The sequence below is a fragment of the Falco rusticolus genome, chromosome W (genome assembly GCF_015220075.1).
Source record: "Falco rusticolus isolate bFalRus1 chromosome W, bFalRus1.pri, whole genome shotgun sequence".
NCBI classification, from domain to species: Eukaryota; Metazoa; Chordata; class Aves; order Falconiformes; family Falconidae; genus Falco; species Falco rusticolus.
Genome location: NC_051209.1, coordinates 1,302,879 through 1,327,692, shown reverse-complemented (window position 1 = coordinate 1,327,692; position 24,814 = coordinate 1,302,879). Strand labels below are relative to the sequence as shown.

Below are 24,814 nucleotides of genomic sequence, written 5' to 3'. Positions count from 1 at the left end.
ATTTATTTTGCAGCATGGCCACGCTGCCATGAGCTCAGAGCACACGTGCAGGGTCACGTACAGCATCTCAACAGAATATTTCTTTAAAAGCAGGAACTGTTTCACCTCCAATTTTCTGGCCGGAGCCCGATGACACATGGGCACAAACTGCTCACCTCCAGTGACCCATGGGGCTTTCTTTCAATTAGATAAAAATTAATTGGCTTGGGCTAGAGAAGGGTTTTCCAGAGGATGCTTTTAAGAAAAACTACTTTTTAAAAACTTTTTTTTAAAAAAACAGGTTGAAGGTGGTAAAAGCAGAAGTGGTCCGTGACCCCTTGTTGCATGCTGTAGCGTTGGGTGAAATGGATGTGATAAATGGGGGTCCTCGAACAGACCCTGAGGTAGGACACAAATAGATGGGCAATTCCCTTGTGACAGACGCAGGGGAGCGGGTAGCTGTGGAGGCAGAGCCAGGAGAGGGACAAAATCCATCACACATGGACCTCTGAGCCCTCTGCACCACTCCCATGGGCTTCATCCTTGCCGCTGTGAGAAGTGATGGGGAAGGGGCCTGTCCCCAAGCAGAGCTTCAGCACCATGCAGGATCTGACCCAGCACCAGGGCCATGGGCTGAGCCATCCCCACAGAGGGAAGGATCAGCCCCTCTGCTACGCTGCCAAGCAGACACTGCTAGGGATATTTCCACACCCCAACCCCCCATATCTTCCTTTTCTTCCATCCTAAACAAAAGGAAGGTCTCTCCCAGACCAGCACAAGCGATAGCCCGTACCCACAGAGACGGGGAAATGTCAAGCTTTAAACATTTATTACTCAGATGATGCATTTTATAGCATACAGTGGGTCTGGATGTTCTATAAACAAAGACTGAATTGCCACAAAGAGTTATGAGCTCCCTTGTTTTAAGAGTCTCTGAAATGCTGAAAACAATGAGTTTGTGTTTTCTCTAGTATGAATATCTAGTCTTTATTCTTCCCAAAACCTTTTTCCTTTTTTTTAATTTTTTAAAATTTTTAAGCGCTTCGTTTAACATATATGATTAAATTAAAAATGTTGCTTTTTCAAATGCAAATAAATACATTAAAAAAAAAAGAATTGATAGCGTTAACTCTGTGTTCTGCAGGATACCGCAGCTCCCTTGGCTATTGACAGTGGACTTTGCAACCCTTAGTGTCATTTCTCTTGAAAAAATACTGAAGTTATCACTGGGACTTGCTAATAGCTAACACCAAGAAGAGCAAAATTAGTGTAAAGCCATAAAATAGCCAGCGGGGAAGTGAGAAAAAAATCCTATTTAAGATTTTGAGAGACTTCCAAGTGAGGGATGTTACAAAAGTAAGCATGAAAATAAATCATAAGTTATTCTGACAAGTTTTCCTTCAAAGCCATCAATCATGTCAAGAATTGATACTAATTAATCTCCTTTGGGGGAAGAGGGGAACCAAGCAAATCGCTTACTTTTCCTTTTTTTCCCCATTTTCATTTCACCTCCCTATACATAAGACTTCTCCAAAGGGGAGTGAAATCCCTCACAGGGAAACCAAGCAAGTAATTTTGTGGGTAGCAAAAATCTTTAGCTTGGAAATAATGTCACCAGGAATGAGATGAATTAGATGCTGGGGAGTTTGGCAGAGAGCCAGCAAACCTGCTCTGTGTCGGAGGAGGACCGGCACGGCAGTGCTGCAGAGCATCGCTCCTCTGCAGATGCTTCAGACACTCGCCTTTATACCAGCCCAAGGTTTGGCCCCACACATATTTGGCTCGAGGAGGTTATTTTCCCCTTTGTTGATGTAGCCGCATGGGGACATCATATTAAAACCCCACACAAATACTTTTATTGAACAGCGAAAATTGAATCTGGCTAATTTGGGAAGATGTAGCCAGTGGCTTCACAGCTGCAAAAATACACATTGTAGAATTATGCTTTTTGGCAATCGTTTCTTAAGAAAGCCAAAAAAAAAAAAAAAAAAAAAAAGAAGAAGAAAATAGTCAATGACATTCCTAGGTGCTCTCACCAGGAATCTCCAAAACTTCCCAGCACTGCTCCTCATCCTGCCCCATCGAATGACCTTGTGGTACATGTTTTCCCAACATGGTACCATGGTTAATGATGCCACATGCCCACTGGCTTCCATCTGATGGACTTCAGAAAGATACCATTGGCAGCATGGAATTTTGGGGAAAGACCCCCATGTTCGGTTGACACTTTGATTCTCAAACATCAACAGAGTGACTGATGTACCAAAGCAGCTCATGGCTGGATGAGTATACGTTAATAGCAGAGACAAATGGCAAGATATTAAAAAATGACGGATTTCACATAGAATTTCTTCGGCGGGATAAATCCCGGTGTTGGAGGGAAAAGTCATGGGCCAAGCCTGGTTGGTGGGGGTTGCAGGATTGCATCCCAATGGGAAAATTGAATAAACCCTCATGGCTGGTAGGGGTAGGGAAATGCTTAAGCAAAAATACTGCCACATGGCTTACACTTCACCTGTGAATGCCTCCTGATGCACTGATAGGTGAAAATTCAGGTTTTTAGAAGAAAAATCTCCAATTCTATGGGTTTTTCTTTCTTTTTTCCTTTTCTTCTTTCACTACATCCCAAGAGCAAAATCTGGGGGAGGGCAAAAGCTGCAGGGGCCAGAGTGGTGGTCTGGATCGTTGCTGGCAGGATCCCTCACACCCCAACCCACCAGGCTGTACCCCCATTATAGGACTTTTCTGTTCTTTAAAAAAAAAATAAATCAAGACAAATCTGGTTTTCAGGTCTTCTCCCAGAAGACTGAAGCTGTGCCTGGGTGCACTGCAATATGCGTTAAATCCCCTTCCCCTCTGCTTCCCGAGAAATCAGGGAGCACAAAAAGCCAAGAACAACGGGTGCAACCCTGAGCCTTATAATACTGATGGGCTTTGCCGCCTTCACCAAGTTCAGCTGCTCATTAATACGATCAAACCCCATTGCTACTAATGAAGCTGAGGCAACGCCAGGCACTGTCACCACGCAAAGCTCCTGGGCTTGAATCCACGAAGCAGAAATTAATTTTTCCAGACAAGTCCAGTGCATTGAGCAATCATTTTACTGCTTTCTGGGTAGACAGGAGAACTGAAGCTCCTGTTTCCAGCTCGCTCCTCTTGTTCCATGTGCGTGTTAGGAACTGCATCAGCAGACAACCAGATGAAAATTTAAATAATATTGAACTGCAGCATCAGGACTCTCCGTCTCCTACAATGCATTTTCTGCTGAAAATTTCTGCCCTTTAAATTTTGCAGTGAAAGCTTCCATCCCATCACGGACAGACTGACACATTCATAAGGCACCCGAGAACATACTGCACATCCAAAGAGGTCAGGGTGAAAACTCTCTTCTCTACAAGACACCAGGAATTCAATGTCTTCCTTGGAAAAATGGGTTTGAGCTGCTGGGTTCAGACCCAGCCTGCCTGATCCGGGGGCCATGCATGCCAGTGCCGCAGCATAAATTTTTTTCTTATCACCAGGAAAGGAAAGTTGAATAATGGGAAGAATACAGGACGGGCTGCCAGCACCATGCCTTCCTCGGCTGCTCTTCCACTGCACAGACGGGACAGGGCAGCTCGCACCTCCACTAGGCTTCACTGAAATAAGCACCTGAAGTGTTTTAGTAAGTCAAAGCATCGCTAGACAAGCAAATAAGGAGATCACTAAGCCTTGTTCATGATTTGGGGAGCGATGCAATGGTGTGGTGTAACCCTCTGTACCAGCCTCCTCACCCTCCAGGCATCTCCTCACCCAGGCGGTGTCTCACCATCACCCCCTGACAGCCACCCTCTCCCTCAGGATGCTCCAGCATGGAGCAACTCGGGGATCCCCAAGCAAACTCTTCCCCTCCAAACACGTCATCCATCCCTTGGTGCCATGGTGCCACTTACACAAACCATAGGACAGAGCCACTCCTGTACACCGCACACCTAGAAACATTGGATAGCAAATTCAGCTAGTTAGAAGCCAGGCTCAAAACCTCTATTTTTGGCTTTTCCTATTTTTTCCTCTTCTTTTATCCTCCTTTTTGCCATACATTGCTTTTTTTCACTTCATCAGTCTCCAAAGAAGAACATCAAACCTTCATTTCTCCCTTGCCCTGTACATTATTAAGCCTGACTATAACAGGCCTGGATTTAAATGTATAATTACAACCATGACAGTAATGACAATAAAGCACTCCTTCAATGGGAAAAAAAAAAATAAAAAAAAAAAAAAAGAAAAAAAAAGGGTTATAGTGGCTGAGGGATAACAGTGACTCGAACAGCGAGAGGCACAGAATCCCCTGTTCCTTAGAGCTCCCAGCTCAGAGGACATGTTTCTCAATCCATTGAGGAGGTACTGGCAAGATGACGGTGGCTACGTTACTTCTGCAGTGGCTTTTGGACCCCTTTAAAATACTCCTTCTGCTTCAGCATCTTCACGTAAACCATGAGTCAGCTCAGGGGAAGGCGTTGCTTTGCCTGTCTCCGAGCTAATCGCAATTGTCCACTCAACAATACAATAAAATAAGAAGGAAATATAAACGCTCGAGAAAAAGAAAACCCAGTGTAAATAAGAAAGTTGTCCCACTCTCCAATCCACCTTCGAAGGGGTGGCAAGCAGGGGGACAGACACACACAGAAAGTCGAAGACAAGGAGGTGGGGAGGGGGGGACCTAATGCAAGTTCCGCTCGACAAAAGCCATCAATTATGAGCGTCTGGTGTAGTCTGTGTCTGGCTTTGTCCTCCCGAGACATCTGCTGCCTGCTGTCTCCTGCCAGTTGGCTGTGGCAAGGCAGGAGGACAGCGTGAAAACAATACTAGCCCCCACATGGATTCGTGTTTGTTTTTTTTCCCCCTCCAAATTCTCTGTCTTCTTTCGAAAGCCAAACAATAACCCGGCGGGATGCGTTGCTGCTGCTTGAGCAATGAGTTCAGAAAAAGAAACCCCTAAAACAAAACCACGGCAGGGAAGAGGGGTGGCACTTGGCAATGCAGCTGAAAAAGAAACATGCTTCTCCCTCCCTGCCCCACGAATGTATTCTCGAGCATGCTGGGGTTTGGTCTGCTGGGGGGATTTAAATCAGAAAAGCTCTTGCCCCTCAAGCTGTCAGTTTTTGGATGGTCTTGTTGTAGTACTGCGTGATGGTGGGCATCAGGGGGTTCCAGTTGTTGGCGTGCAGCTCGATAACCTCCAGCAGCAGGGAGCGTGTCAGCATGGACTCGGAGGGACACAGCATCTTGTCGCGTGTTATCGCCAACAGCTCCGTCATCATCTCGGGCAGCTGCTCCTCCAGCAGCCGGCCGGTGCTCTGCAGCTGTCGGGAGAAGGTGTCAACCATGGCATATTGATCCTTATGGGTCCCTTCAGACTTGAGATATCCTAGGATTCTATGATTCTATGATATGAAAACACCCTGCTGGCATTTCCAGACGCCCTCCATCCCTCTGATTCTGCCCTGCTCGGTGTGGTGGGGCAAGCAGGCAAGGTTAAAGGCGTCGTGGCTTTTGAAAACCAAAACCACCCGGCAGCTTGATCCAAGAGCCGAACATAAAGGGTGAGATTTTCAAAAGCAGGAGGAGCTGCTGGAGGAGCGAATGGTTCAGCTCCCACTGACTTCAAACACGGCAACGCTGGATTGCTTTTGGAAAAAAAAAAATCCCACCTAAAAATCATGCTATTGTCAAAACAAAGTGCAGGCTGTGATGTGGTATTCCTGCCTTCGACCTGGCCCTTCATTTAATTGCCGATTCACAGCTGTCAGTGACTCCCAGTCATTAATCAGAATAAGCAGAGCCCTCCTGTATGCATAACAAATCCTGCCCTGCTGAGATCAGCATTTATACCTGTCATGCCTTGTCTCTGAGGACAGGCAAGGGGTTTTTTTAAAACAATTACTCCTTGGAGAGCCTCCATGGAGCAGCATAAGCTCCCCAAAGTCCTAACCTTAAAAATTCCAACTCTCCTCCTTGGCTGCCTGATGCTTTGCTGAATTTCAGCCATTCAGGCTGCAAGAAAAGCATCCATCCCCCCAGGCCAATCACTTCCCAAAAGTGAAACTCGTGGAACTGTGCTATATTGGTACCAGCATTGCTCCGCAAAGCTGCTGCTGAGCACAGCAAACCTCTCCATGTGAGCCACGGGGCAGCTTTTGTTCCAATACAGGTGATTTTGTGCTTAAAAAATAAAGGCAGGGTGAGATTTGAAGGAACCAGGATGATGTAACTCTGTGATACGACCCCCCTACCAAACTTTTTGCATCCATTTACATGGATCAAAAGTCCAGTGACAGAATCTCGAGGGCTGTCCCTTATCTCACAGTGATGTCTTTTATCTACTCTGCTCTGGTGAGATCCCATCAGCTCTGGGGTCCTCAGCACAGGAGGGACATGGACCTTTTGGAGCAGGTCCAGAGGAGGCCATGAAGATGGTCAGAGGTCTGGGGCACCTCTGCTGTGAGGACAGGCTAAGAGAGTTGGGGTTGTCCAACCTGGAGAGGAGAAGGCTCCAGGGAGACCTTACTGCAGCTTTTCAACACTTAAAGGGGGCTTAGGAGGAAGATGGGGACAGAGTTTTAGCAGGGCCTGTCGCGATAGGACAAGGGGGAATGGTTTTAAACCCAAAGAGGAGAGATTCAGACTAGATGGAAGGAAGAAATGTTTTACACTGAGGGTGGTGAGGCACTGGCACAGGCTGCCCAGAGAGGTGCCCGATGCCCCATCCCTGGCAACATCCAAGGCCAGGCTGGACGGGGCTCTGAGCAGCCTGATCCAGTTGAAGATGTCCCTGCCCATGGCAGGGGTTGGACTAGATGGCCTTTGAAGGTCCCTTCCGACCCAAACCATTCTGTAATTCTATCCTGCAAAGAAGTAACACGGCTGTTTGGGTTTGGAAACATCTAACAGCTGCTTGACACACACGTAGCCAAGGAAGGGGCAAAGCCATGAGGAGCAGGGTGGGTGGCGCAGGTGCTTCCCTACCTCCATGGAGCAGCAGAGCACAGCGTCTTCCTTCACATCCTGAGATTGCAACAACTGCGAAAGAGAGAAGAGACAGGCGGTGAGAAATGCGTGACCTCCTCCTCCTCCTCCCTTACGACCTTCCTTCCATCTCTTCATCCAGCTTGGCTTTTGCCACTTCCAGGCAGAAAGGACAGAAAATCAGAAAAAGGGGAGAAAAGATAATATCATCACCAAAAAAAAATGAAGATAAACAGTGACAAAATGCAGGGTAAAGGGGATCAGAAGCGTACCCACTGCTGAGAGTGAGCAAGCAGGGTAGAATAGAGAGAATTTAGATGAACAACTTTCAAAATAAATTTTATTTAGGTTATATTGCTTCTTTTATTCCCCAGCAGGCAATGGAAAAATGCACTCGTTTCACATACACAGGGACTAAATACAACCATCAGACGACAACATTCCAGCAGCACAGCCCTGGGAGCAGCCGTTTGGAAGGGATGGCAGCCACCCACCACCAAACCTTTCCATCCCCATGTTCACATCCCCCAGCCACAAAATTACCTGATGTGTATGCAACACATCCAAGCCACCATAATTAATATAGCTTCTTCTAGACTGATTATATAGTAGTGCAAGCACAATGGGTAGCAGCGAAACTACAGTGTCTTAGGTGCACCAATGCCAGCCTTGCTCTGCTCTCTATGAAGTTTGCATTACAAACATGAGCTTGTAAGCACAAGTAATTTTCAAGAGAGACCCCAAATGTCACTGTGCATGGCATAGGATGGCAAAGAAAGATGATCGCCCCTCTTGGTTCAGATTCGGGGTGCGCAGTGAGGGTCAACAGCTCTACCTGGCAATGGCAAAGTGTAGGAGCTCAGCACACACCCCACAAACCTTGAAGCTGCAAGGAAGGACCCTTGAAACCAGATAAAAAATACACATCTTTTTTTGTTTTCATCTTTATGACTTTGTAGCGTGCACAAAGATGCTGCTTCAGGTATTTTGCTAAACCCCCAAGAGAAAGCACAGTTGTTCTAGTCGTTCTTGAAGCAGATAAAATACTGAGCTTCTCAATCAGCCAGAAAAGTGAGCTGGGGAGTTATGAATAACACTGTACTGTGAGGTGGTTGATAAAATGACAAATGTTGGCAACACTTGAAGCTACGGCCACTTCCACTCCATCACCTTGGACTGAACAAGCCCTGCTGGCCCTGAGCTAATCCCTGCATGCAGCGGGGAGCTGAGTGCATGCACCGAACACTGAGAAAAAGGAGAAAAATTGGGAAAACTGGCTTCATTAGTATCTGAAATTCATCAGGGAGAGGCAATCATTGGAAAAATGGTTAGACTAATTAAAACTGTACATATAAAAACTGCTCAGCATAACTAAATGTACTCCAAAGTCACATCCTTTAGTTAAAATCACAATTTTGATTCTCAGCCTTATCATCTCTCCTTCCCACTCTCATTTTTTCGTTTCCTTTTCTTTACAAATAAATACCTATTTGTTTACCAGCTGGAAAACAGCTAGGGAAAAGAAGAGGTAATTCAAAGAATTATCATTGTTTTCAAAGTTTTGTCTTCATCCTCTTCTGTTTTCAGCAGAGAGCAGTTTGTTTGCTTTGAAGGTGATGTTTCCAGCATCTCAATGAGCAGGAGGTCCACTGTTTTTTATCTTGCATTAGCCAAAGGGTCAGCCAGGGCTGAACCACAACAGTTGTGTCCCCCCCACCCCAGTTTATCTTTCTGCTGAATTGTTTGGAAAATGTTAGTTAAGCCCAAGCCGCATGCTCTGAGATAAGTCTGCACAAACAGCTCACAGATTCTTCACAAAAAACCATGAGATTATTTAAAACCCAACAACAATAAGAAGGAAAAAAATTATCAGTTAGGGACAAATATAAACAGGCACTAGTCCACTCCTGGGGTATTTATCTCGTGAGCATGGCATAAAGCAGGGCTGCAAATTAAATATACCTTGCCTATTTTGCTGTTCTTTAGTAAAGAACATAATGTGAAAATTAAAGCAATAGAAGTGGAGTTAGGATTGATGAGGAAGGCCTATGGTGGTGGCCTGACTCCAGCCCTTCCTCTGCCATGGTCTTCTCGATGATCCTGCTCTCTGCCAGGGATACATGGTCAGGGAAAGGCTACAACTTCACTTGGGCTTTCCTTGCTGCAGCTTCCCACCTGCAGAGCTGGGACACACTTCCCTACCTCTAAAGGTGGTTGTGAGGATATGAGGATGAATCTGCCACTGTCAAGTGCTCAGATATTTGGCTAATGAGGTATAGTCTTACCTACCTATGATGAAACAGACTATATCCTACCCCCAGCCTTGGGCAGGCACCTTCTACCTTCAAGTTGTCCTCCTGGACCTCATCTGCATGACTTGGCTGAACAAGGAGCATGCATGTGCTCCACCTCATCCGTCCAAGCACCACATGCTCCACTGCTCCATCGAGACAGCATGTGCTCCACCTCATCCATCCAGGCACCATGTGCCAGCACCTCGTCCATCCAAGCACCATGTGTTCCACTGCTTCATCAAGGCATCAAGAGATACTGGTCCCAAGAGCCACAGTTCAGCATCTGCCTGGGATGTGTGGGTTGGGGAGGCCCACAGCCTGCCCACCAAACCCAGGCATAGCTCTGTGCAGTACATCAGGGCCCAGATCTGCTAGTGCTCTGAGAACCACAGTCCAAGTCCATGCCCACAGATGGTTGTCAGCCACCTGCATCAGTGCAACAGTCTGAAGCCAGGAGGATCAGAAAGATGTCACCGTTTCTCTGCATGTTCATGATCATAGCTATGTTTCTAGCACTGAGGGCTCTGGATCTTCCCTGGGATGTAGGCACCAGCTATCTGCTTCTGACCCCTGCATGCTGGGACAGGAGGAGATCCAGGAGCCCAGGTGGCTCTCCCTCACCTGGCATGGGCACTGAACTGCTGCTGAAGGCAGACAGCAAGGGCTGCACTGCAAGGACTGTGCTGCCTGGGGTCCTGCCATCAATGTCCTCAGCCACTGATGACAACTTGTGTGTATTTCTCAAAGGGTGTTTCATCCCCACCTACAGCTGCCCCGTGCAAGCACCAGGCACCCCAAAGCAGCGGGGTGGTTGCTTCAGCAGGAGCACAGCGTTTCCCAAAGCTCCTTGACCCCCACATCAGCTCTGATGGCACTGCAAGAAAAAATGGTGCAAATGCTTCAAGACCTACAGGGAAATCACAACCCTGAAGTACTGGCACTTGCGTGACCATAAACCTGAACCCATCCAACTGCACTCATCGTTTGCCATCTAATTTGTATTTACTTAAAATATTTTAATGTAAACATGCTATACCCATTAAATTAGCACTCCCACATTGGAATTATTATTTATTTAACTATTTATAACCGCTCCTCCCTGCTGTGTGCATCTGCCCAAATCCCACTGTGGGCACCATCCCATCTCTCTCCACCAGGTTCCCACAGTTCAAACCAGCCGATGAATGTGGACGAGGGAGCCGAAAAAGGAGTGTGAGGCAGACAACGGGGCAGGTGAGCTGAGACTCACACGCTTCTCGGTTTAACCTGTAATTATCCCCTGGAGGCTGGGGCTGTCTGCGAGAAAAACTTCCCTTTGCTCTCCAGCTGGTTTCCCCTGTATCGGGCGAAGCCGGGCAATGAAAGCAGCAGTTCCTGCTCGAAAGCAGACAAAGAGTCTGCTTGATTTCCTAAGAGAGGAGGCTGCATGCCAGAATCTGCCCGGCCAGTCATATAATACCCAGCCTCAGTTGCGAAAGGCTTCTCACTTTTGTTTCTGATGCTGGACTAGCAGTTTTGCAGACTGGTGGAAGATATCGGGCTTCTCCTCTTCCAAATTTCTGTGTCCTGCTGAGAGATGGGAGCACTGGGCAAGGTCTTCTGTGAGGCTGGCATGCCCGTGTGGGCTCTGGGCACTAAATATTTTCATAAGTAACCCAATATAATTTGTAGGGTCTGCTCCTGGAAGTGCTGCATGTGGTGGAGCTGCAGTGCCTTGCAGGGTGGCTCTTGAGTGCAACTAGTTTCTGTGGCATGCTACTGGGACCAGTCTCCCCTGGCCTCTGTGGCCCCCAAACCTGCTCTTTACATCTTTGCAGAGGTAAGCAACGTAAGCCCCATGGGGTGGGCATGCAATGGCTGTTGAGAATCCCCAAAACTTCAGCTGTGGTTCATCATGGAGAGAACCAGCCTGGTCCTCCTGAACAGCAATGGATGCACGCGCATGTGGTGCAGACCACCAGGAGCAAACCAGAGTGCTAAGCTGATGGGATACACATACCCACGAATATTGGGGTTTTTTATCTGCTTTCTGAGATCACCTGGGCTGCTGAGAAACTAAAGTGCTCACTTGGTATTCTCAGGGGTGCCCACGCCACGAGCAGGACCAGAGAACCTGCCCCACCATCCTTTATCACCAAACCATGCACGTTTAATTGTGTTCTTCAGCAATTCTCCCTGGGAGATGGAGTGGGAACAGCCCAACGCATACATTACCCCTTCCAGCTGCAACGATATTTCTCCTGCAAGGCACAGTACTAATTATTGTGTATGATATTGCTTGCAAAATGGCATATAAGCAACGCTTGCCACAAACTACCTCTTAGCATGCAGTGTCTTCTGATGCTTTGGTGATGACTCCAGCGTGAAAGCGCAGAAAGCTTGAAAATATCCACCCAGAGCCATGGAGAGGTTGGGATGTCTTAGAGCCCCAGTGAAAGCTGGACTGACCGCAGCCCACGTGCCGCTTCCCCTGGCTGCCCGATGGGCATCATAGGTTCATCCATCCAGGTGGCAACATGCATGGACATTCAGACAGCCTCAGGCATGAAGCTCCAGCCTTGCAACTGCTCTGCGGTCCCTGCCCACAGGTATGCTTTTCATCTAACGCGTAGGTCATGAGGAGGTGCCTGCCAGTATTTCCTCTAGGGAGTGTGGACCATGACCGCAGAGGAGTCGGTGTTGCAAATACATCATCCAGGTGTATCAGCCAGCTCGCTGGTATAAAACGAAGCAATGGGTGAAAACAGAGACACATTTTAATTAGGAAGAAGGAAAAATCCAGCTACTTGTGCCACTTGGAGCTTAAGCAGAATGAACACACTGTACTGGAAAGGGTGCTGGAGAGATGGTTTGTTTTTAACCAGAGGAGCCCATGGGAAGGGCTGTGGTAGACTTTGTCCTCAACAAGATGGATCTGTTCCAGCTCTGTGGTCGGAATTGTCATGGAGACCCCTTATAAGGGGCCTTAGAAGAAAGATGAGGACAGAGTTTTTAGTAGGGCCTGTCACGATAGGACAAGGGGGAATGGTTTTAAACTCAGAGGGGATGGACTCAGACTAGATGGAAGGAAGAAAGTTTTTACAATGAGGGTGGTGAGACACTGGCACAGGTTGCTCAGAGAGGTGGTACATGCTCCATCCCTGCAAATCACAGAATAGAATCACAGCATGGTTTGGGTTGGAAGGGACCTTAAAGCCCACCCAGTTCCACCCCCCTGCCATGCGCAGGGACATCTTCCACCAGACCAAGTGGCTCCAAGCCCCGTCCAACCTGGCCTTGGGCACTGCCAGGGATGGGGCACCCACAGCTGCTCTGGGCAACCTGTACCAATGTCTCACCACCCTCATAGTAAAGAATTCCTTCCTAATATCTAACCTAAATATTCCCTCTTTTAGTTTAAAACCATTACCACTCATTGTATTGCTACAGGCCCTAAATATTCAAGGCCAGGCTGGACGGGGCTCTGAGCAGCCTGATCCAGTTGAAGATGTCCCTGCCCATGGCAGGGGTTGGACTAGATGGCCTTTGAAGGTCCCTTCTGACCCAAACCAGTCCATGATTCTATGGTTCTATGATGATCCCCTACAACCAGGAGCACTGTTAAGGTGCAAGGTGTGCTGTCCTGCTGACACGGCTCTGCAGGCACTCTTGGTGGTCTAATGGACCACAGTTGGGGAACTCCTGCTCCAAAAACCTCCTTGGATGCCCCACGGTCTGCTAGATGTGTCCTCCTGGGAGGACAAGCTAGTTCTGCTGCACTTCACAGGCTCTCTGCAGAAAGACATCAATAGCAATTTTCTGCTTTTCCACTGGCCCTTTATCGACCCACTGTTGCAGGGCTTTCAGGAAGATGCTTGAGATAAGATGCATGGGACAGCTCAGCTGCTCTGCATGGGGAGAGTCATGCACTTCTCTGAGCTACAAGCAATTGCTACAGCTCCACTCTCCTTATTGTCACAAGGCACAGGGTGGTGAAAACAGCCAAGAGTGGGGAAAATGCAAAGTACAAATGAGGGTGTGGGTATGAGTAATGACAAAACACCTCACCAGCAAGGCCAGTTTCAGGATTTCTGCAATCTGCTCCCAATAGAATTATCAGCAACTTGACCCAGGACATCAGAGGGTCAGCTGAGCCAATCCTGCACCCACCAACAGCTGCACCAGTGCCACCCTCTCTAAAGGGCTACAGAGTCCCTCTCTGGGCACACCCTGGGAGCTAGGGAAGTCAGGTAAGACCTTTCCTTAGAGAAGAAACAAGTGAGCACTTGGAAACAGAAGGACTTTAGAAGTCCACAGGCATAAGTGGCACCTTCTCTGCTCACCCATTTGATGCTGAGGTTGGCCAAATAAAGTTTTGGGGAAAACTTTTCCCTTATGGAGCAACATTATTTGTTGGGCTCTGAAAACTCAGCTGAGCTGGAAGAGGTACACTGCATCAGGCTGCATCCACTAGCAGTAGTAATTCTCTCCGCATGGCCTTCTGCTCACACCTCTCTGGGGATGTGGTCAAGTCTTCAAGCCCATTGAAGATGCACAAGGTGCCACTAGCCTGTGCATCTCATGGAAGGGTCCCTCTTCCCAGTTCCCTGACCAGGGTGACTTGGTCTCAGCCCAGGTGGGAACATGCTAACAGCACGTCATGTTGCTCCATTAGGAAGAGGCCACCACCATGGGTCACTGCTGGTCCCACAAGCAGCTGCCCAGAGGAGGTGGCACAGGGTGGAAGGAGCTCTGGGCTGGAGCTGCTTGTGCTGGCATGGCTGTGTTGAGAGCTGTCTCCATAGGAGGCACTTTCCCTAATGTATTTTGGACAACCTGGAGGAGTTTCTTTGGTGGCACTTCTCCTTTTACACTGACATGCTCTCTCAGCTGAGGATGAGACTTCTGTTCTCTTATTACCCAACTCCCTGGGAGGATGGTAAGAAGAGATTAGTTTGTTTATTGCATCAAGTGACCAAAATGTTGGATATCCTCCTTGTCAGGCTCCAGAGGAACTCAGAGACACTTAAGAGCAAATTGAATTAAGGCTAGAGGAACAAAACCCTGTACTCAGTTGTGGGAAACTCCTCCTACTCCTTTCCACTGTAGACAAGGCAAACCATGAAACATGACTCTCTCTCCCTGGATCTGGAACAGCAGATGGGATTCCTGCAAAGATGGAAACCATTAAGAGGTAATTACTGGAGACAATGATGAAGAAAATCTGGTCACTCATCAACTCAGAAACTGTGATCCAACAGTAGCCTGGTGGTTACACATCTCCTGGCTGGAGGTGGACCTTCAGGACCCAAAGGTGGGAGAGACAGATGGCCAGAGCCACCCAGATGGCCAGCTTCATCCTGCCCGGCCAAAGACATAATAACCCAGGGAGAAGAGGATGTGATCTCATCCCAAGGGTCCCGGGGAAACACAAAACATGGAAAGAAACAGTGGTGAGACCATCACGCTTGATTGCGACGGGCTCCACCCTGGCTCGCTGGATGCTCTCGGCCTTCCTGGATCTGCGGAGGGAGAGAGCACATGGTGGCAGACCGAATAGTTGTGTTTACATCCCATTGAAAGGGTTTTTGGGAACTAACAATGCCTGGTCTGGAGGGTGAAGGAGAAAAACAAAGCCATGCGAGGAGGAGGGACCATCCTGTGAGATGGTATCTAGCTTCATTCCTTTATCTGCCCTAATTGCTTCCTCTGCCTTTTCCACGGGTCCCAGAGAAACAAGGGTGGCATTTCCCCTCCCCTATTTAAAATATGCCATTATGGTTTTAATGCTGGGACTAAACAAGTCCTGTAGCTTTCCAAGAATATACATTCCTGCACATAAAATACTCAACGGAGAAGGTGGGGTCAAAGGTATTGCGCAGCTCTCCTTGTTTTGGTCCATCCTCATCTGCTCCCAAATAACACCTGATCTCCTTCATCTTAACTCTGCCCTCTGAGCAAAACAATGCTGATTAAAGGGAATCCCCCCCCCCCAAGCTGCATTCGCAGGAGGGTTTTGCAGCGCAGCTATGGTGGGTCTGTGTGCATGAAAGCTTTTTGCACAGCTATTTATTTATTTATTTATTTATTTATTTATTTATTTATTGTGTGGCAGGCACAGATGCATGAGGACATCCATCCCTCTGGGGAGCACGGTCCTACAGACACGTGCCTGTCCCTCCTCTTTGCAAACCCTTGCTCCCACACTTTACCTCCTGCCATGGCTCTGAAGGTCCACATTACCCCACACAGCAGTGTACCCCATTTGCTCCAAATCCCAGACTTTTCTCCCAGCTCTTCCAGGTCTTCAATTCTCCTCTTCTGGATTCCCACTTATTTACTCTCCCTATTTCTCCTTCCTTCCTGTGTCCCTAACCCCCTAGTCTCCTCTTTCTCCCTCCTTCCCTGGCATCCTTTTCCTCCCATGCCCTCATCCCTCCTCCCTCCTCCAACCTTCCCCCCTACAAAGCACTCCCCAGTTTGTCCCAGTCCCGCCAGACTGGAGACCAAACCACCGATTTCTGCAGAACCAGATGGGGGGGACCAGAAGGGGACTTCTCTGAGGACAGAAGTCCCCTTCTTCACAAAGAATGTATTTTCTCCAGCCAGATCTGGCCTCATGGAGCTACCCGGGTGGAAGGGTGGCACAGGGTTAGGATCCGATCCCCTTCCTGCCTTTGCTCATTCGATAAAGGAAAAATTCTGTCTCATTCTCTGACTAGGAGAATAATCTTAAAAATCCTAGCATCTCATTATACTGTCAAAGACCCTTTTTTGACTCAAAAGGCTTTTTAAAAAGTGAGAGTGATCAAAAAAACCCAACAAAACCAACATGTTAAAAGATACAATTTTCTTTTCCAAACAGCACCACCCTCCTTGCTCATCTGACTGAAGCCAGGAAGGTTTTGGTCTCTTTTCCTCTGAAGGAGACAGTGAAAAGGCGGTGCCCTCTTGAAGTTCAGATGTTAATTACCGTGTTAGAATATTTTTCTAAATTACACAGCATGGCCCCAGGAGATAACAGGCACTAAGAGAAGGGAGGGGAGTGGATACCCATCTACATGCTGCACCGCAGACTCAGACATGGGGGAAAGGCAATTAGACGGGGAGTATTTATCCTCCCTGCACCACCACCCTGAGGCTTTCAGTTAGCAGCATGTACCAAGGCAGGGAAGCGATGGAGGTATGCCAAGATTTTAAACGATGCTGAAATGGAACCGTCTCTGCCAACCAGACTGGAGGTAGGAGACAACTCCTGCAGAGGAGCAACTGTCCTGCCTGCCACCAGCCTGATGGGTCTGCTCCCCGCTGCCTCGGTGGGGCTGATTCACTGTTCCTGGGAGCTGCTCTCAGTCCCCAGGGTTGGTAATCAGACCATAAAAGCATCTGTCTTGGGTCAGGTCAATGTCCACATCTCCCTTACGGGTGGTGATGCTCAGGGCGATACCCCCCAGCATACCCCCCACCCCCAGCAACAGCTGGAGGGATCTCCATCAATTGGTCCTGAAGCCACAGCCTCCTGCACAAAGGAGTTCTGCAGTTCAATTAGTCTCTCTGTGACGAGCTGGTTCCTGAGGTTTGCTCCAAACCTACCCCAACAGCCCCAACCCATGCACCTGCAGGCGCTGAGCGCGGGACAGTGCCGCAGCAAGGCTGCTCCTTGGAATTCACTCCTGGAATCCAGTCCCCTTATATCCAACCTAGGACATCATGGGTGGACAACGAGACAGGTAAAAAACCTGGTTGGATGGTTGGGCTCAGAGGGTTGTAGTTATTGGGATACAGCCCAAATCTGCCTGGAGGCCAGCGATGAGGAGTACCGAGGCATCTGTCCTGAGACCTGCTCTATTTAGCATCCTTATCTATGACCTGGAGGAGGTGAGGAGCATGCTCTTCTGAAGTCTGTAGATGACACTAAGTTGAGGGGGACCACTCAGTGTGCTTGAGGATCTGCGGTCCAGAGGGACCTCAGCAGGCTGGAGGAAGGAGTCAAGAGGAATCTTCAGCATTCCACAAGAAACAAGCTCTGTGCAGGAGAAGAGCACAGGGGCATGGGCAAGGGGTGGGATAGGGTTATTATGGGGGGTGAGAGGGGGCAGAGCCCACCCTGTGTTGCTTGCCCTTGTGGGACCCCAATCAGCAAGGTTCCTTGAGGGGACCACAGTGACATCTCCACCTGGCATCTTCTTGAGCTTTAGGTCCCACAACCAGTTTTTCCACCTCCTTGCTCTGCTGCCGTAGGCAACTGCTCAGGTTACCTGGCTGTAAAGCCAGGTCTGACTGCTGAATGGCGTCATAAAAATAAACAAATGCACCCAAACCAGCACTCGACACCAACCACCTTGGCTGGAACGGCTCCTCCTGGCAGAGGGCTGGCAGGAAGGTGGCAGCTCCCAGGCCCAGAGGTACCTCCTGAGCTGGCACCCCAACAACATCCACTGAGGATGAGATCAAGACACAAGAGGAGCCAAACTTCCCAACACCCCTCATCTGTCCCAGCTTCTGCAGAGCATGATTGTGGCTCCAAGCTGTCTATGATCCTTCCCTGCAGACCTCAGCCATCACCAAGAGCTGGGCCAGATCCCTCAGGACCCAGTCCCAGTGCTTCTCCTCCCCAGCAGCACCAGGGGATGAAGCAGGGAGGGCAGCAAGCTGGGCTGGCCCATGCCAACCCTGTTGACACACACGCAGCCACAGGCAGCACAGAGCTGCATGAAGAACAGCCAGCTCCAACCATGCTCAGGAAAGAGCTAGGAAAGGCAAAAGGGGTGATAATCAGTGAACGATAGATGGCAATCAATATTATTTATTATCTCTACGTCTTCAGTAGCCAAGAGGCACTTGTTGCACCAGGAACAGGGCTCTGGAGTGCTCCTGCTCTGCTGATGGTTCAACTGACATTTGCTGGTCCCTGGTTTTAAACCATTTTCTATGTTTTGTTGGCTCTGTCGAAGGCCACAGAAAAGCAGAAATATGGCCAGGCTGCAAGGATTAAAGTCCCTCGGTTATTTTCCTGGTTTTAACTGAGGGATGTGCAACATTAAGTGTTGTTGAAGTGGGGCTGAATGTGGTCCTCAGTCTTTGGGCATGGGGCAGGGGCTTCAGGGCAGCAAGAATGTCAGCACATTCACTCCTCACCATCCTGGAGATGTACAGGGACAAATTTGGTTTTGTGAAATAAAGTGAGGCCAGAGTTGACAGCACATGGGCTGTAGGGCTTGAAGAAGACAGTAGGACATCCCTCTTGCTTAGACCATCAAGAGCAGGAGCCAGGACAACGTCCTAAATGGCTAGAAGTGTTTTCATCATGCTAGATAAAAGACTTACGGAGGAACGTGGCCCTGGAAGATGCCACCACTGGTCCAACATGAGGACAGCCAGGGCTGGAAGCAGGCAAGGGCCAAGCCCACAGTGCCCTGGCTGCAGCACAACCATCCCTGGGGAAAGCCTTTCCCCGGGAACAATGCCCTCTTCCAGCTTGCCCTAAATTCCCCAAAGCTCTGAGGGAAGAATAGGAGGAAAGCTCACTCTTTTATTTTTATTTAACTTCTCTGCTTTGTTATTCTTTTCCCAGGCTCCCTAAATTTGATGGCTGCAATAGCCCTCTGGTTCTCATCTGCAAAGGGCTCTCCTCTGGTTGCCATAAAAATTCCTCCTTTCTCCCAGCTGTCCTCAGTGCTGATCTCTGGGCTGCGCTTGGGTATCTATTTCCCTTTTCCAAGCTAAACTATGCAGTATTCCAAGCAGAAAACCCTGTTTTGATCCAAACCACTATCCAAACTTACCATGCTTCATCAAACCATTTTAACAAGCTGGACTCACCTTTTACTTCTCTTGGCAAACCACCTCTTTGCCTAAAATCCCAGCCTTGACCCCACTAGACCTTGTTGTGAAGATACTGTCCGCACACCCAAATCTCCCCCCAAACCCCCAGAAAGGTTCTGGAAATTAAACATTTTGATTCTTTGGGGATTCAGCTCCTGGGAGATGCAGTCACCGTGTTGGATGTGGTGGTAGACCCTTCCTTCTCCCCCTGCCCTGTTTTCCAGCAGGCAGCTCAGGTGATGGGCACGGAGGAGGATGTGGCAGAGCCCCCAGGGACAGAGGCTTGGCGTGGACCATGTTTGTGCCAAGGGGCACAGCCACTCCCTTGGCTCCTGAAAGGCTGCCCGGGCAAGGTGGCAGCTCTGACCCAAATTTCCTTTGCCATGATTAAACATCCATTCCCGTGGCTGACATCAAAACACAGCGGTCTGCCTGCTTCCCTGAGGATGGTGATGAACGCTGGTTTGATTAACCAGCAAACCCCAGCATTTATCACTCCAGCCTTGCCTGAAATGAACTCCTCTTTGGATTTTTTTTTTCAGCCCACAAAACCAACCCATCCACACTGCTCAATAAATAACACTGGCATTGCCACCCGATGTCCCTAGCTCCCCTTCATCGGGCCACCCAGCACTGATGTCCTCACTGCCATCCTCACTTCCTCCTACCCAGCCCAGCTCCACAACTAATGATGTTGTTAATAAGCTTTTATTTGGGGGAGGGGGGAAGGAAAGGAACTAAGTGAGGAAGCTTTGCAGGGGGAAGGGAAGAGACATTCCTGCCTCAGTCATCAGGCAACTTTCCCCTTCCTCTTGCTCACTCCCTCACTAACCTTTGGCTGAGTCTGCCAAGGCTATAAAGGAAAAGGGAAAAAAAAAAAAAAAAAGAAAAAAAGAGACAGAGAAACACAAAAGCAAGAGGAGCTGAAAGGACAGGCAGAGGGAGAGATGTTATCTCACCTCTGGTAATGATTTATCGTCAAAGGATGGGTGGGCTGAGGCAGAGGGAGTGAAGCATGATTGTGGGCAGCACGAATGGGCTTTGCTGGGGGATGCCCGAGGGGGAAGGAGTTAGGGGCTGAGACGGTAAGTGGGGATGTATTTGCTGATCAGCAGGAAGGGGAAAAACCCATGATGAGCACCACTACACCTTGTGAACCTGTCCTGATGCAAACGGAGGTCCCAAACCTTAGTCTGCCCTGGGACACCAGCCCACGTGCTTCATGAAGCTCGCCAAGGGATGAGCCCTCTGCACGATTACGGAGTTTCCACCATCTCATGGAGCACCCGGCAGGGTCAGTCTGTGCAAATGTCCCTGTCCTCTCCTGGTGCAGCTGGACCTCCTTGGCTGTGTCTACATCCTGGCTTTGGCTCTGGCAACTGCCTCAGAGCCTGGCACCTATCACTGCTGATAATTGGTGGTCGGGTTCTCCTGGGCTGGCCCTGCGCCTCGGGGTTAGCTGACGGCAGTAAAAAACAGTGGCGAGACAAAAACCCATCCCAGAGCCATGGAAGAGGAACGGAGTGAGTCAGGGTCACAACCCCACAGAGCGAGCAGTCACGGATCAACTGTTTTGGGGCAGGAGAGCTGGAAGGCTCAGGCTCACCCATGTCAGCTAAGCTAAGAGTCATCTTCTCTGACAAACACCACCATGGGAACAGAGCTGTCCTGCTAGGGAACAGAGAGATGTACTTTTAAGAAGCAAATTTACGTATGATATCAATCATTAGTAAAGGCTTTTTTGGTAGCTGCCCTGTAGCAAAAAATATCCTTGATAACGTGAAATTCATGTCCTTCTGTGCACCTCTAGATTGTTACCATGTCCCCACATGGTGACAAGAGGGACTGTGTTGGCATGGCAAGGGTAGATGGGAGTGGGCAGGGAAAAATCCTGGCAGAATCAGGGCTGGGTTGTGTCACAACTGTGATGGGAAGCCAAGGGGAACGGGGACTTTGCTAGATGCCAAGATCTTCCCCATAAGGTGACACATACCGCTGTGGACAGAGATTTTGGGGAAGTTTGGCTATTCTTAGCATCCCTCTCCCACCTCCTTCTCTGGATATGTGTGCCTCGTCATGATGCCCGGACTCCTTCTCACTGCTACGCTCACCGTCTGTGAACCCTACCCACAATATTACTGTGAAGACAAAATGTTTATGATGTGTTTGCATTCAGAGAAAACTTCCCATGCATGTAAAAAAGTCATTGCTGGCACTTTCTTTATCTTCCCCTTGCCCAAGGTCTAGGGGAGAACTTATTTTACAGCAAGTTATTTATGGTCCGACAGAAGCACTACTGAAAATTTGAAATTCACAGCTCTAACCTCGGGCAGCGAGGTGGATTTTTCTGAGAAAGTCTTCTACAGACAGCAGCAGGAGACAAACCCATCTTTAAAACAGGACGGGGGAAAGCCTTCTCCTGCTCTGCTGAACATGAACACTTGAGTTGCCTTTTCTGTTTGTCCTCACCAAGGTTTCTGCCCCCACCCTGAACCACAGGGCGGTCAGGCTCTGAAATGAGCTTGTCAGGAGCTCAGGTTCTGGTGCCCCAACCCTTGTGGCAGGGCTGGGTTTCTGCTGCACTAGGTGGGGGGTAAGGACATACAGAACCTCACCTCTCTCCCTCTTCCCTCCCCTCAGCCTGCCTCATCTATTCAGGCGGCTTCACCTGTTTTTAAGAAGCTTTTTAAGCACCTTGGGTAAGGATTTTTGCAATGTTGGGATTTGTAAACTCAGACGCTGGGTTTGCAATCCTGACTGCTGGGCTTTGCGAACCCTCGGACAAAGGGGTTTTACATGGAGCACGTGTTTTTAATTAGCAGAAGCACAATACGCAGGAAAAGCCAAACATCCTGGCAGACGCAGGTACTTTTGGGGTGAGAAGTGTTGATGCTGGCAAAGCAAACCTCTAGGAATCGTAAAGCAAACATCTACAAATCCTGGGCACCTCAGCCCTGCAACGCAGCAGCTCGGCCCACAGGTAGAGAAGGTCAAACCCTGAAGGCATTTACCTCCCTGAGGCAGGTATAAATGGGGCAGACAAGGACGCGAAAGGGCTCTCCAGTGCTGCTTCTCATGGTGCCGAAGACTTCGCAGAGAAAGGTGATGAACCCCAGCCAGCGCTCCACGTCCCGCTGCTGCAACTCCTCCCGCATGGTGAAATCCTTCTGCAGGAGGGACAGAGACAACAGGCTGCATCAGCAAAACCGCATCGCCATGGGAGAGGCAATGGCTGTCTAGAGAGAGAATTAGGAGGAAATTGAAACTCAGGGTGGGGGGAGGAAGACAGACAGACAGACTCTTTAGTAACAGCAGGGAGATTACTCCATGCACACAGAGTGACTGGAATTTCAACACAGCAAAGCCACCAGAAAGCAGGTACTGTAGAAATACCACCAACCCTTGCAATAACTGCCATGGCTTGCGCTAGAGACAGCATCCCCCGTGCTCTGTCCTCCCCCTTGGACAGACATGGGGACTCTTTTCCAGATCCACAACCAAGATCAAATAAAAGCAGCAACAAAGAGGTTAAATGAAATGCAGGGGAAATGCAATGAAAGCTGGTGGCCATGCCAGTCTTGGTGGTCCAGGTGGACCTGCCCAGCCTGTTCATTCCAGTATCTTCAGCAGACCCAGTATCTGGCCAGGGGCATCCTAATGGCCTGGCTGCTCCCTGTGGTCTCACAAAATTACAGCACAGACTGTCTCCCTGCCCGACCAGAAGATCAGGGCAGCCTGAGCTTGGCATTAAAAGGTCACCCTGCTCCTGAGCTGATGGTTGCCATGACCAAGGATTATCCAAATTACGTGATTTGGATACATCAGGAGGAAGCATGCAGGGAGAGAGCTGCCTCTCCATTAGTCCTCCAGCTGGGGAGAAAAAAAGGGGTTTGCCCAAAGGCAGGGCATGAAAAGGGATGTATGTGTTGGGAACATGTGGCAAAGAGCAAGGGGCAAGACAGAAAAGCAAATAAAAGCCTTTCTAGAGGCTTTTCTAGAAATGTGCCATTTCTAGAGGATGGCACAAGGGAGTGCATCACACTTAGAGCCAAGAGGGTTTCCCTGGGCTCTCAGCAATGCTGCAGAGCTTCTTGCACGATGTCCCACACAACTTTGCTTGTCTGTCTCCATAGTGACCTTTCCTTGGTACTAAAAATTAGTAGACACTAAGTAGGGGAAAATTAAAGAACGAGTTCGTTCTCAACACCGAGTGTTCCCAGTGTGGGTTGCACAACATTTGAAATCCAGCAACTAAATAAATTATTTTCTATCTTTTTCATCTCAGTTTATTCCTACTGCCTGAGACAAAGGGCTTCTTGCTCCTATGAATGCTCCGACCTGCAGCTGCACTCCGCAAAGCCAGGGAGATATAAAAGCCACCACACCAAAGTTCCCTCTCATGCCCTGGACAACACATGAAACAAAGGTAAGTAAAGCAGCTGCTAAAGAAAGCCAGGCAAAAGCGCGATGATTATTTTCATGACACAACCGTATGCATAGAAGATCCAAGAGAGGAGCTATTTATAAGTTTAATTACAAAAGGAAAAAAAATAATTTGCATATGCAGGAAAAAGACTTGTAAAAGAACCGAGGCACTTATTAACCAAACAGTGATGACTAATTCCTTTCTCCACCAATTTCTACAAGGCAATTGCCCAACTGTGTCTGCGACTCCAAAGTCAACCTGTAGCCAAATCCTGTTGGGTCTTTTCAGACTCTCTGAGGGAGTTTGTAGAGTCTGTCCTTTCATTATCCAGCCAGTCCCAGGGCAGCGATAGAGGAGAAAGTTATTTGCCAGCTCAGGTTATCACCCCAGGGTTACCAAATTACTCCTTCTGGAGTTTTCACTTGAATTTTAATTTAAAGAAGTCAAAGAGAAATGACCTCCTGATTTTTGAGAAATTAAAAAACACAAGGAAGAGCATCCCGTGCCCCTTTGTCTACACTGATGGGGACCTCCAGCCTCGCCCATCCATAAAGTCACCCACCAGCCACCTCCACCCTGGGACAAAAAGCACCCTTTGAACCCTGGAGCTTTTCACTGATGCCCTGAGACCTCTCCATCCCCTGGCACTGAGCTGTCTCCTGCATCTCATGTAGCATCCCAGCTGGCTCCAGCCCCCAAGCCATCTTGTCCCTCCCAGGCTGGATGCCCCCCGGCAGCCCCCATGTCCATCCTGCCTGGGAATGTCCACACTGACGTGCCCAGGGAGCTGGGCCATGTTTCAAGGTCCCTGGGGCATGCTGGGGAATTCCTAGCCACTCGGGATAACCACATGGGCTCTGCAGTCCCAGATTACTGGGAAAGAATAAAAGCCACCGCAGGAAAGTCTCCTCCTTCCTGTTCCTGCTTCAAATATACCACCCCGCTCCGCAGCCTTGCAAGAGAGAAAACTGACTCCTCAACATTTTCTCTTTACAAAAATATTTTCTGTCAAAAACCTCATCAAACCAACAAGCCAAACAAAAATATTCCATAAAACAGCCACCAACCTAAGCCAAACTCTCAGGCCTGGGATGGGAGCTGGGCAGGAAGGGATGCCACTGCCTAGCACCCTCTTTTTTTCATCCCATGGCACCTGACGGGTGTTGCCACCCAGAAGAGACATCAGTGACCACTGTGCCCCCAGCTTTGCAGCTGAAGAAGACCCTTGCAAAAGAAAAGGGACTGGGGTCCTCTCCCAACCTCCCCAAGTGATGAAAAAGCTTGTGCAGACTTTGATGGACCCCCA

General features: G+C 48.9%; 1 protein-coding gene across 3 annotated transcripts in view; it reads right to left on the bottom strand.

Annotated features, from left to right (window-relative positions):
• Positions 1-2,582: 2,582 nt before the first annotated feature.
• Positions 2,583-24,814, bottom strand: part of LOC119140887 (CBP80/20-dependent translation initiation factor-like) — a 147,844-nt gene continuing 125,612 nt past the window's right edge. For all 3 annotated transcript variants that reach the window (XM_037372552.1, XM_037372553.1, XM_037372554.1), the window contains 3 exons: positions 22,094-22,249; positions 6,985-7,038; positions 2,583-5,321 (listed from right to left, as the gene is read on the bottom strand). In XM_037372552.1, the coding sequence (XP_037228449.1) occupies positions 5,106-5,321; positions 6,985-7,038; positions 22,094-22,249 (426 nt within the window). In that variant the 3' untranslated portion in view covers positions 2,583-5,105. The remainder of the gene's footprint in view (positions 5,322-6,984; positions 7,039-22,093; positions 22,250-24,814) is intronic.